The sequence below is a fragment of the Orcinus orca genome, chromosome 11 (assembly GCF_937001465.1).
Source record: "Orcinus orca chromosome 11, mOrcOrc1.1, whole genome shotgun sequence".
In the NCBI taxonomy this organism is placed as follows: domain Eukaryota; kingdom Metazoa; phylum Chordata; class Mammalia; order Artiodactyla; family Delphinidae; genus Orcinus; species Orcinus orca.
In genome coordinates this window covers 81,867,766-81,882,090 of record NC_064569.1, presented here as the reverse complement: position 1 = coordinate 81,882,090, position 14,325 = coordinate 81,867,766, and the positions used below count along the sequence as shown (strand labels likewise).

General features: G+C 36.9%; 1 protein-coding gene across 2 annotated transcripts in view; it reads right to left on the bottom strand.

Moving 5' to 3' along the window:
* The window catches only part of SCYL2 (SCY1 like pseudokinase 2), a 58,425-nt gene that overhangs the window by 27,742 nt on the left and 16,358 nt on the right, over nucleotides 1-14,325 (bottom strand). For both annotated transcript variants that reach the window (XM_004269490.3, XM_049694722.1), the window contains exon 3: nucleotides 4,909-5,066. In XM_004269490.3, coding sequence (XP_004269538.1) covers nucleotides 4,909-5,066 — 158 coding nt within the window. The remainder of the gene's footprint in view (nucleotides 1-4,908; nucleotides 5,067-14,325) is intronic.

Sequence of the window (14,325 nt, the reverse complement as noted above, 5' to 3'; positions counted from 1 at the left end):
TTCCACGAAACCAGTCCCTGGTGCCAAAAAGGTTGGGGACCACTGTCCTAGGGTACTTTGCAAGCCCTGATGTCCACTTGTCCTCCACAGCACATTGCCAGGACAGGAATGCCATGTGTGTGCTCGGTGCGGAGGAGGTGGGGGGGTGGCGGCGGCGGGGGGGGGGTTCCTGTTTCCGGGTGGGTGAGTAGGAGTGACCGTGGAGCCTGTGTGCAGAGGATCAGCAGGGCTTCCCCAGGTTGCTGAGGGGCAGGACGTGTCAGGAGATGTGACGTCCTGGCCAGAGCACGGCCACATGGACATACCTGGAGCTCGGGGAGCTCCCTGGCAGGAGGTCCATGTGGAAGATCTCAGGACCGGGCAGTCAGGTCCAGATGCCAGTGCGAGTGACTAGCCTGATGACTGCTTCAATCTCAGAGCACCTTTGCTTTTATCTATTTTATGTATCATTTTTAAAGGTGTCACAAGTTTCCAATTTTTTAAATTACTGTTCTTTTTTTTTTTTGGCTGTGCCACACAGCTTGCGGGATCTTAGTTCCCCAACCAGGGATCGAGCCGGGGCCCTCAGCATTAGTAACATTCAATAAGCCTTCAATAAGTCTAATAGAGTAATGACCAAGGGCTCAAGCTCTGAATACAAATACCCAACTTCAAGTCCCAGCATCTCTATTCCTTGTTGGTGACTTTGGACACTTTGAGCCTCACTTTGCCCATTTGTAAACTGGTGATAAAAGACCACCTTGAAAGGTTACTGTAAAGATCAAATGAGCAAATGCATATAAAATACATAGCATGTTGACTAAAATGTAAGCTCAATAAATGTTTACAATTGCTATTGTAATTACCAACTGTCTGAGATTCAAGTCCTAACATTTTGGACTTTGGCTTGGGCTCTGGCTATGAAGAACTACAAGGCAGTGCGGTAACAAAGCTATACCAAGCCTCTGCACCTGGACAGTAACTGTTTAATGGCAAATATGCCTTTTGCTGTTCTGTCAGTAATACTTGAGTTACTTTTCTTTCACTTTGAACCCATTTTTCAAATGAAAGCATATGCAGAAGTTCAATATGTATGAGTGATAAAGACAGAGCTGCTTAGGTTGAAGAAGAAAGTTACACTGTCCTCCCTGCTCAGTTATCAATAAAGATGATGATCTTGATCTTGTTCTTGACTCCCACACTAAGCTCATTAACACAGTGGACACAGGCTTTCGTTTGCTGAACTGCACTGGAGGAAAACTGCTCAAAAACCCCTTAGTCTTCTCTACAGTTTCCAATGATTCCCAGGACTCGTTTATTCTAGCAACTCTTATTTTTTTCCTTTTCTGTCTTGTCCCCAAAATCATCCTTGGTCATATCAATATTCGTAAGATTATTCTTCAAGCTTGAAGGCCTTATTATCTTTCATGAATATTTATTTCCATCATCATTACAAACAGTTACACACCAGAAGGGCTAAATCCTCTCTCAAGGACCACCTCCCCCAACCGCAGCTGTTTACTAGCCATTCATCTCCCATCCTTTTACTACCACCACCTAACCTAGCTTCCCAGTATCTTTATTCAACAAATTTGAAGTATTCAGTTCTGACTACACTTGATTCCTGTCTTTCTCCCTACTACCTCAACAATAAACTATCGCCCTTACTACCCTTTACTGGGCAAACCCTTATTAACCCTGTAGGCGCCATCACAGGTTTCTTTTACTCTCTTGCTTATGTCGTAAGCTGAAGGAAAAAATAGAAAACCCAAGTCTCTGTAGACTCATAGCCTAAAGATACATAGTATACTTTATTTAACCTCGCTCTTTTTATTTTTCAAGAACATCCCTTCATAGCCCTCTTATATTAACTCCTCATTCCATTAACTCCTTATTCCTTTACCTACTACTCATCTATTATCCACGTTCTATCTTGAAAAAGTAAAGTTCATCGAACATGAATGATCTCATTTCCCTACACTTTACCTCAGTATATTAGTGATTTGCAACTATCCTCCTGAAATTTCCTTTGAGTTCCTCCTATGGGACTTTATTCACATAATGATGTCTTCTCTGCTGGGTTCCTTTCTAGCTTCCAAACTGCCATCCTACTGAAATTACTGAATATCACTAACAACCTCTCACTAGTCAAATGCAATGGATTCTTCTCAGTCCTTATTTCCTTTTTATTTGGTGGTCCCCAGTGTTAGGGAGTCCTTTCTTCCCTCCTTTGGCTTCCATAACATGTTGCCAATTTTTCTCCTGTCATACGACATGATCCTTCCAATTTCTTTTGCTGGCTCTTCTTTCCCCTCTACATTTCAAGTTCTGTCCTCACTACTCTGCTCTTTTGACTCATGCTCTTGAAATTCATTTTTTTTTCATGGTTTTAATTACTACCTATATTTTACTCACCCCCATATACATCACCAACTCTGAACTTTCACCTGGATTACTTTTCTTTTTATTTATTTATTTAAAGAATTTTTTTGATGTAGATCATTTTTAAAGTCTTTATTGAATTTGCTATAATATTGCTTCTGTTTTATGTTTTGTTTTTTTGGCCCTGAGGCATGTGGGATCTTAGCTCCCCAACCAGGGTTTGAACCCGCACCCCCAGCACTGGAAGGCAAAGTCTTAACCACTGGACTGCCAGGGAAGTCCCTGGATTATTTTCTATAGCACATTTCTTTTGGATGATTCCAGTGTCATCTCCACATTATTAAGTCATTAAAAACCAGAAGTTATTTTTTTCCTTCCCTAAAGGGTTCCTATTTCTATCAATGCTACTGCAATTTTTACAACCTATCAATGAAAATGCCTTAAAGTAATCTTTGAATTATCTCTCTTCATGAACGCCAAAAAAGCCCTAGTCCTATAATATTTAAATCACTATAAAAGAAGCTGCAGGGACAAAGAAAGATATAAAGCACTGGCCTTTCTCCCTTCAAGAGACTTAAAACGTAATGATGAAATACAAGTTAGGGACTTCCCTGGTGGCGCAGTGGTTAAAAATCCACCTGCCAATGCAGGAGACACAGGCTCGATCCCTGCTCCGGGAAGATCCCACATGCCGCGGAACAACAAAGCCCGTGAGCCACAACTACTGAGCCCACGTGCCACAACTACTGAAGCCCACGCGCCTAGAGCCCATGCTCCGCAACAAGAGAAGCCAACGCAATGAGAAGGCTGAGCACCGCAACGAACAGTAGCCCCCGCTCACCGCAACTAGAAAGCCCACACGCAGCAACGAAGACCCAATGCAGCCAAAAATAAGTTAATTAATTAATTAAATTTTTTAAAAAATCCTACTTTATCCTCAGTCGGCTAAATATTGAGTCACCATATGATCCAGCAAGTTGGCTCCTAGGTTGTACACCCAAGGGAAATGAAAACGTATGTCCACACAAAAACTTGTACACAAATGTTTACAGCAGCAGTATTCATAAAAACCAAAAAGGAGAAACAACTCAAATGCCCATCAACTGATGAACAGGTAAACAAAATGTGCTATATTCATACAATGGAATATTAAAAAAAAAAAGAAATACAAGTTAAAATAACAAAGGTGGGTAGGTTCTGATAGGTGACACTATAACTACTGATAGAAAACACTCTAGAGGAAATAGCACAAACAAGCATGGAGTCAGGAAAGCTCAGGACAAGTGTGACCAACAAAACTTAGTCCACTTTGAGATAGAGGGTTCATAATAGTGAGTGTTATGTAAGAAGACAACAACTATAATCTTCTTCTGGGTTTATTTACACAAAGAAGGGCAGTAAAATATTATCATGATAAGAGACATAAAATAAGTATATTTCTGGGTAGGCACAGCATAGGCTCAGGAATCAGGGTGCCATAACTATGTGGCTTATGTAGTAGCAGCTCCAATCCTCAGTTCTTCTATATAGTTGTTGAGAATTAAATAAGTTAAACAAATACAAAAAATTTAGTACAGTTTTTCACATGGTAAACATTAGATTTTTTTCTTTTAGGTTCAAAGAAAAGATCTTGTGTCTTTGGGGGAAGTGAGTAAGTGACAGTGGGTTACTAAGATTCTAAAGTAAGAACTATGTAGAAATCCAAAATATAAAATAGATAAAAACCAAACTGTCCTGGTTGAAGGGAGATGGGAAGCCTGGGCCCCTGCCAGCTAGGTTCCTCCCCCTGCCTCTTCTTTCCCTATCCTTAAAATCCTAGGGTCCACAGAATGCATTGGCAAACCATTTGGTTAAGATCTGATTTAAGAGAGGGGAATACAGTCTGCTAAGTAGGAAGGAAGGAATAAATTAGGGGTTATGAGTAATGTGGAAAAGATTTATATAGCTGGGTATCTAAAGGAGTTATTGAAAGCACCAAGGCTTGAGGATCCAGTTAAGATTACACAACATAAATTCTGTTTTCTTGTCATTCTCAGCAACAGTTCCCAAGCTCATTTTGAGAAAAAGAGATAGTAGAGTAACTGAGGACTATGGACTGACATACTGGATGGACATAGTAAAAGGTTAAACGTCGAGAACAGTACTACCTGGAATACACATAAAAATAGCCTCTGAATATTGAATCAATGAAAAGGGGGCAATGAATTCTAGCAAATTAACAAGAAAAATTACTTTCAGGCAGGGACTGTATTCTATACTTCTCTCGCATCTTCCATTTGGACTGCTGTAGTCTTGAACATAGAGTAAGCAAATACAGACTCATGGCAAATGTGAAGAAAACTTTTATTAATATTTCAAAAAGAGACATATACATAGAATATGCAAATAAATTTCAAAGAAGTAACTAATCCATAAGAACTCAACACTCAGTTGATAAGAACTTTTCACTGACAGTATACTGTATAGATAGATTTCAAACATTAAGTTTTTTTTTAAAAAAACTATTTGTTTAGGAAGTCTCTTATGTAAGTTTTCATAAAAATTTACCTGGATTCTTCTAAAGGATGCTGGACAGTAAGAAGTCGAGGGTGTCGTAGTCGAGTTAACTGTTGGACTCCTCGTTTTAGAGAATCGATGATTTGATCCTTTTCAAATTTTTGATATTTGTCAATCAGCTTTTTATCAAAGACAAAAACAGCTACTTCCTAATGAAAGAAATGTGTAACTAATTAATCAAGAATATATAAAAGCAATAAAATTTTATTTGAGTGTCACAACAGTCTACAAAGAGAAATAACTAAAAACGGTGCATTTTAGCACCATTGTAATACTTTTCTGATACGTTGGTTTCTTCATAATTACCAAAGTTAAATATTTTTAGAGTTATAAGACTAAGAACCCTCATCTAAGGAGAACATAGGAAAATCTCCATCTTTCAACTCTGGTATCAGAGATACACACAAACTGTGTGTAATGTGTTGTCTCCTATGTAGTAATCTCTTATTTTACTGGAATTCAAATAAAAGTTAAAATGTTAAAAAATTCAAAATGCTTTTCATAGTGATAACCCTGGATTATACTACAGAATCTTGAAATACTTTTTAAAAGAAACGTCTTATATGTCAGGGAGTGCTTATTTATACAAAAACTCAATTTGTAAGCATCTTTTACATATGAATAACCCATACTCTTTCTCTCTCTCCTCTTGTTAAGGGCAGTAACTGGGAATGGTTACCAGCACGGGAAACTGCTCCCCTATCGTCTCTCTGAGATCAGTCACAGCTTATTTTATACTACTAAAATCACACAACCTCCTTAACCACCTTCTCTCTTTCATTCTCTCTCAGTTGCACAAAGAAAACAGTTCCCATCAAGTTACCTAATCTTAACAAATCAGTCAAAAAATAGCCGTACTGATAGATGATATATTACAACTGTGTAATACATCAGTGATGCTGCTAGCTCTCCATCATAAATGCAAAGAAAACTGATAAAGTTGGAAGTAAAATTAGCAAAGAATCAATGGTAGCCCTCCAAAATTCTATGGAAGATTTTGAATGACTCTTTCAGAGCTCTGTGTCTCTTTCAAATGCTTTTAATTAAACCTACTACTACTCAACTATCTTTGAGTTGATACCAAGACAGTGTCTTTCCATTTTATTGCTGTTCTCTTCTAATTATTTTTGCTACATTATGATTACTGCCTTCACAAGTTAGCCTGGCAACCTATTTACACAACGGAGATTCACTGCAGAAATCCAAATCAGTAAATTCCTCAAAACACAACTTGTTTTAAGTTGGAGCCTCCTTAGACATATATAGATAAGTTAAGGATTTTAGAGGATTGAGGCTCTGAAAAGTTATAACGTAAAGGGACTACATTAGTAACTCAAATTGAACACCCTATTCCCCAAGCATCTGTGTACTTTTTAGGAATTATTCCACTCTTCACAGCAACCCATGAGACAAGTTATTATCCTCACTTCACAAATGAGGACACTGTGGAAAAGATAAACATATTATCTAAGATCTCACAATTGGTAAGATGAAGAATCAAGATTCAAACCCAGTCAGTCCAGCTCTAGGGGTCACTTTCTTAGCCAATACACCATTCTGTCTCCCCAGAAATAACAGGGCCAATAAATAAGACCCTAGTAAAACATGATATATGCCTTCAGTAAAACTATTTGCGTGAGAGCTTTAAATAGCACTCATATATATACTGCCTTCACAAGTTAACCTGGCATATACATATACACATACACACACACAAACACAAAATATTAGCTCTTTTGATCATTTTGAGACACAGAACAGGAGCTAAGAGAATTATGTAATATTAACTTGAACTAAAAACAAATGACCTACAAGTTCAAGTTCCCACCTCACTATTCATGTGTACAATTTTTAGTAAGTGTTCCAACATATTTTATAAATGCATCTGATTTAAATGTGTTTATTTTTTCAAGATGTTTTAAGTCTTTAAAAAAAGATTACATGAAGTAACTTCTGAGCTCCTACAGATTCACCATTCTAAAGGCAGAACACTACAGTTCATAAAGAAAAAAAACACAACTCTCTCTGACATTCATTTATTGTTTTAGGTCAAAAATGAAAGATTCCTACATAGATCAGAGCAGGTTATCAACTATCTTAAAAATATTTTCTTTGTTCGGGGCTTCCCTGGTGGCGCAGTGGTTGAGAGTCCGCCTGCCGATGCAGAGGACACGGGTTCGTGCCCCGGTCCGGGAAGATCCCACATGCCGCGGAGCGGCTGGGCCCGTGAGCCATGGCCGCTGAGCCTGCGCGTCCGGAGCCTGTGCTCCGCAACGGGAGAGGCCACAACAGTGAGAGGCCCGCGTACCGCAAAAAAAAAAAAAAAAAAATTTCTTTGTTCGGATCAGTTAATTAAAATTAACCAACGTCAACAAAGTAATGACTAATTAACTAACCTTTAGGCCTCATACTGACTCCTTAAAAGAAAACTCTTAGCCTGCACCTTGAAACCTTTCAACAGAATAGACTATCATCTAATTTCTAAATTTGTCTTTCCTCTACTACTTCACTATACTACTCCCTCTGCTAACACATATCACTTGTATAAAAATCCTATCCGTCTATACCTATATGTATATTACAAGCTTCTTGAAGAAAGAAACCATGACATAAGTGTCTCTGTACCCACCACAGGATCTTCACCTAAAAGATACTCAGATGTTCATTGCCTACTGATGGTCAGTAAAGATAAGCAACTACTCGAAGCATTTCATTATCATGTTGAATTAAAACCGTTTTCAACTTTTCATTATGAAAATTTTCAAATATACAAAAAAAATGAGGTAGTGCAATCATCCAATATATCTTCCACTTAAGATTCAACAACTGTTAACGCTAATTAAAATGTGAGGCCCTTTTTGCAAAATTACAAATAATACCAAATATAAAATAATGTAAGCAACATTTGGCACTCTATTGTTTATTCACTTAATATTTTTTAAAATACATTGGCAAAGAGAGTTACCCATAAATAAAAAGTATTTTTCTCAATAGCCTATCTTTAAACAGAAAAGGATATGAAATAAATTATCTTTTCTAAAAATTAATATTTGTCATAATGGAGGCTGTCTTTTGATATAGACCTAATTTATAATTTTTAAAAGCTACTTTGCTTACTATAACTACAAAGTTGAACTCTCACTGAAAACAAGATAATTTAAGTAATAAAATCTGAGTTAGTATACACCAATGTATCTAGGATTCCCTAATAGCAATCATGAACTCCACTAACCTATTCCTCAGAGCTACCAGAGATGGTTTTTGAAACATAGACATTCCCTGAAATCCTTTATTTTATGGGCCTTTCAGGACTGGCTGGTGGTAACTCCAAGCATCATGTTCTTCTTTTTTTTGTGTGATTTTGGGACAATGTTCCTTTCTCAAAACAATAAAACAAAATATAAGTTTTTATTTAGATTAAGTTAAAAATAAGTTGAGATGACTGAGAGATAACAAGATATACTCCTTAAAATTACTAGAGATAGTCTATGATCATTTTTGATCTAAGCAACTTGACTAGCACATTCACCTTTGCACAATGGTTTCCTTTACATTAGAGCTGTTAATATTTTAGAATTTAACTATTTATAATAATTTAATTATGCCTCTGTCTACACAATATTAGCAAGCTTTACCCCATGGACACTGGCATCTAAAATAACATAATGTAAATTCTGTAATAAGGAAGGGACTGTGTCCAAGCCTACATGTAGTAGAGTGGATAAATATGAATAGGTAAATTTTTACTGCATGATTTTAAAAAACTGATCAATGTTTATTATCCTCATATGAATAGCAATTTAACTGGGGGTGTTACGAAGCTTATGAAGCAAGGCAAAAGAAATAGGCCAACAAGTATGACTTTTAAGGCAAAATAAGACTGAAGTTGCCTTATTTTTTTAAAAAAGAACTACTCCAAAGCTGGATAAAAAAGATCGTAATAAATGTGGGACACTAGAAGACTCCTAATAAATGTTAAATCCATTTGAAGAGTAGTCACCTGGCAACACAGAATCTTGTGTCAAGATAAACAGAAATGCTTAATAAATAAATGCATGAATAGCCTGAGAACCAGGCAAAATTTTATATATAAACATACACACACGCACACGTATTTTTTAAAACATTTTCCCCCCAAATAAATCCCTTGGCTTGACATAGCAGAGTTGAAAGAGATTTCAAAATGTTGAGCTATTCTTCTACTTGAAAAGAAGTAAAAGTTATATATACAGGTGGGACAGAAACTATTTATGTAGTGCTTTTATTACAAATTATTTAAATATATAGCAGCCTTTATAGTTATAGTATTCCTATCTAACAGATACGGTGATGGTATTTCAATTTTAAAGGACATATATATGAAGCAAACGTTTCTCACATATATACAGTTTGACCAAAAAAATTTCCCTTTAATGACTTGTTTAAATAAAGTCTAATTAAAAATCAGAAAAGCTAATGAAATCCAGTGCAGGGCATTTGTCTCAGAAATCTCTCTTAAATATTCTTTAAAAAGGAAATAAGGATATATTTGAAAAGTGTCTATGTTTATAAAACCATTTTAGTCCTAAATATGCTACTCTGTAGAAAGACTAAGTCAGTTTCAAAGCTATAAGAGAAATACAGCAGCATAAACTCTAAGCCTAGCAACTATCTACTAGACATTATAAAAGTTCAATAGGTAGGGGAGCAGGAAATATTTCACTGAATTTTCAAAAATTAAATAGCCCTTTTTAGTTCAAAAGACTAACTATGGAAAGGTCTGGGCAGAGATGTGGAGATCTATAACTGCTGGTGGATGTGTACATTGGCACAAACACTCTGGAAAGCTTTTTGGCACTGAACAGATACATACACTATTACCTAGCAATTCCATATGTAGGTAACATGTCATATATGCCAACAGCACACAACAATGTTCACAGCAGTAGTCTATATATCAATGAAAAGAAAAATTGCTATGTTCAACTACATAGATGTATTTCATGAAAATAAATTTAAGAAAAGGGAGCCAAACACAAAAGTACATGCTATGGTTCCACCTAAACAAAATTCAAAAACTGGCAAGATTATTCCTCAGTGTCAAAGGACAGGAGAGCAGTTAGCCCTGGAGAGAAGGGGCAGGGTTGGGGCGGGGGGAGGTAATAAATGTGAAGAGACATGAGTATTAGCAATGTTTTCTTGATATGGATGCTGGGTACACAGGTGTGTTCACGGTGAACATTCAAAAAGCTGCTCACTCATGATTTGTGCACTATTCCACATGTGAGTTCTTAAAAATAAGTTTATATTTTAAAAATTAGACAACTTAAATTCCCTAAATGTTACCTTGAAATGTTTTATAGCATCTCTAGAAAGACATTCTAGAAAGAGTAATGGTTAAGAACTAAGAGCTGCTTCTAAATAAACACTCAAAAAGGAAACTAAATAGCACTTGAGCCTAAATAGTAGCTTCCAGTGCTAATAAGCTGTAAAGATCTATCCATTTCAACATGTTTACATGTTGTATTTGGTTAAGTTTATCTAAATAATAACTTTTAAAAATCTTAACGGCTCATTTTATATACAAAACTGGCCTAAGAAATTTATTTTACTGCAAAAAATCAACTATATACTTGTCTTGAAGATTCTTAGAATTCTTAATTTCACTTTCATAAATTATTCACTATGAGGTGTTTCTTCAATGAATGTTTTTATTATTTCAAAAATAATAAAAAGCAACAGAAACTTATTTTTGGAAGCATAAAGACAGAATAATAATACAGATGTCCAATCAGGTACAATGAAGGCACAAGTAACCAGGTGCAAGTAACTTTTTATTTACCAATTCTTTATCGTGCTGCATTCCAGGTTTCATAAATATGTACTTTTTCTCATCAGTTTCGTAGGTGCTATTATTACTACTCTTCTAAGAGGTCTTCAAACATTTAGGTTAAAATGTTAAAAGTTGGGACTTCCCTGGTGGTATAGTAGTTAAGAATCCTCCTGCCAATGCAGGGGACACAGGTTCAAGCCCTGGTCCGGGAAGATCCCACATGACGCGGAGCAACTAAGCCCATGTGCCACAACTACTGAGTCTGCGCTCTAGAGCCCGGGAACCACAACTACTGAGCCCACGCGCCACACTACCAAAGCCCGTGCACCTAGATCCCGTGCTCCACAACAAGAGAAACCACCGCAGTGAGAAGCCCGCACACCACAAAGAAGAGTAGCCCCAGCTCACCGCAACTAGAGAAAGTCCGTGTGCAGCAACAAAGACCCAATGCAGCCAAAAATAAATAAAAATAAATTTTAAAGTTAAAAGTTCTACATGATCTGAAAATTATAATTAATCATGTACTAATGTGAACTTGAAATAACCCTAGGAAAAAATACACAGGTAATCTTTAAAGGGGTATGCAAACCCTAAAAAGGATTCTTTTAACTTGGAAATACTGCTGTGTTTTTTGTTGTTGTTGGGTTTTTTTTGGACAATGTGAAATTATGATACTTTTTTTGAAGATCATGTAAAAAAGTGAAATGGGGAAAAAGAACAAGATTTAAACTTTAAATGCAATGGTTTAAATATCATGGTATTTATTTCACTGCCATGTAACACAGAAAACACCTTCATATTTTTAACTATTAAAACCAGGTATGAGAGCTTCCCTGGTGGCGCAGCGGTTAAGAATCCGCCTGCCAATGCAGGGGACACGGGTTCGAGCCCTGGTCGAGGAAGATCCCACATGCCGCAACTAAGCCTGCGCTCCCCAACTACTGAAGCCCGCACGCCACAACTATTGAAGCCCGTGTGACACAACTACTGAAGCCCATGCGCCTAGAGCCCGTGCTCTGAAACAAGAGAAGCCACCACAATGAGAAGCCCACACACCGCAATGAGGAGTAGCCCCACTCACGGCAACTAGAGAAAGCCGGCGCACAGCAACGAACACCCAACACAGACAAAAACAAATAAATAAATAAATTTATTTTTTAAAAAACAGGTATGAAAATCTCCTGGCCCAAAGCCTCGTACCCGATGTTTACCTCAAAGTCAAATTTAAGATCATATATTCTACTATAAAACACAACTACAATCAAGTACACTGTATGCTAAATCAAATAAAGCTGAGAGGGTAAGAAAGATGCCTTCAGTCTCAATGTCCCTTTAAGGGGGAAGAAAACGACTAGCAGAGTATCCTTTTCCATTATTTTTCTCCCAGTTTCTCTAAAATCAGCACTGCCCAATAGAACTTTCAGTGATGATAGAAAGTTCTTTACCTGCACTGTCCAATAGGGTAATATGAGCCACATGTGGCTATGGAGCATTTGAAATGTGACTAGTCCAATAAAGAAACTGAATTTAATCTTATTAAATTTTAATTAATTGAAAAAACCATATATAGCTTATGGCTACCATATTGTATCAAGTACAGCTCTAGATTATCTATTTTCTCTGATTCCTTTTTAATAAAAATGAGGCCATTGAAAAAAGAACTAAAACTTTTCAATTAAGGGAGAAATTCAAATGAGGCTTCAGTGCCAAGAGACTTAGCTATTCCTTAAGGAATTAGCCAGCAGTCAAGACAGGATACTCAGAGTTCTAACCCTCTGAGGTTTGAAAGAGGCAAAAGAAAATTCAAAATCCACAGAGAGCAATGATATATTCTAAAACTACCTTTTTCCTCAAAGCAATAAATTTGGGGAAAAAAAGGAATACAGTTAAAGTGTCATAAGAGATCTCAGTTCCGGAAGTCAGCAGTTGAGAAATGCTGTATTAATGTGTAATATCGAATTAACTATCTATTATTTGTGCCTGGTTCTCATGTTCTATTAGCAACAACAGAAGCTCCAACATTAGAGGATTTCAGCATATGAACTAATGATATAAACACAAACACCTAGAACTCTTTTGGTTAAGGACAAAGACACTATTATGTTATCACGTCCTTAATAAACAATGCAAAATTTAGTAAATTTGGCGTTATTTCATTTTCCCTTTCTATAATTGATTATAAAAGCAATTTGTGCTGGTGTTGGAGGTTGGTCATTTATATAACTTCATGACCTCATTCATAACTTTTTAAGTAGTCAATACTCAAGAAATCATTTATTTTTTTGGATGAGCTCTTGGTGAAAGAGAAAACAATGTTCAAAAATGACCAATCGGGCTTCCCTGGTGGCGCAGTGGTTGAGAGCCCGCCTGCCGATGCAGGGGACACGGGTTTGTGCCCCGGTCCGGGAAGATCCCACATTCCGCGGAGCGGCTGGGCCCGTGAGCCATGGTTGCTGAGCCTGCGCGTCCAGAGCCTGTGCTCTGCAACGGGAGAGGCCACAACAGTGAGAGTCCCGCGTACCGCAAAAAAAAAAAAAAAAAAAAAATGACCAATCAATATTTAAGATAAAGATCAACTTTGGACTTAAAGACTTCTAACCAAATGGCAATAAAAACAAGATTTACACGTCGGGTACAAACCACATACCAGCAATCTATCACAGAACCAAGATTCTTCCTTCATAAAAGGATAACCAAAGCCAATTCCGTCTTTAACATACTTCTTTGGGAAATAAGCTGGTTTTGGAAAAGTCACAATGCATACCCACAATTGTACAATTTTGATAGTCATTGGAAAATATGTGTATTAAATCCCATGTCTTAAATTTGATATGTTTCACGTATAGGGAAGTAAAAGTACTTATGGAAAGTGATTTTTCTTTTTTTCTTTTTTTTTTTTTTTTGCGGTACGCAGGCCTCTCACTGTTGTGGCCTCTTCCGTTGCAGAGCACAGGCTCCGGATGCGCAGGCCCAGCGGCCATGGCTCACGGGCCCAGCCACTCCGCGGCATACCGGGGCACGAACCTGTGTCCCCTGCATCAGCAGGCGGATTCTCAACCACTGCGCCACCAGGGAAGCCCTCTTTTTTCTTTTTTGATTCTTCTTTTTAAAGAACATATTTCCACAAACATTTTAAACCTGGTGATTTTTCAATTCTTTAACAATTCCAACAGAAAGTTGTTAGTAAAATTTAACACTAACAATCCTCCACATTTCTAAGAACAGTCTGTTGGTCTCTTAAGTCAAATAAAAATAAAAATACAACTCATTCAAACTACTCTTCACTAAAAGAACAGTTTTAAAATAATTTTTAAATCAATATACCCCCAAACATACTACTGATTATATGCCACAAATGTATCCCCTGACGGTAAAAACTATAGTGTTAATAAATATGAAAAAATATTATAGAAGCCTATTTTCTATAAGGCTATAGAATAAAAGAGGGAATAAGGATGCTTAAAAAAAGAATGTTAGAAAAATTTAACTGAGTATTTTGTCGTAATGTATTGATAAAAATAAAAAGGAACATGGCAATTTTTATCCTAAAACACTTTGCTAAAAGAGGGAGGAGATATGGGGATATATGTGTATGT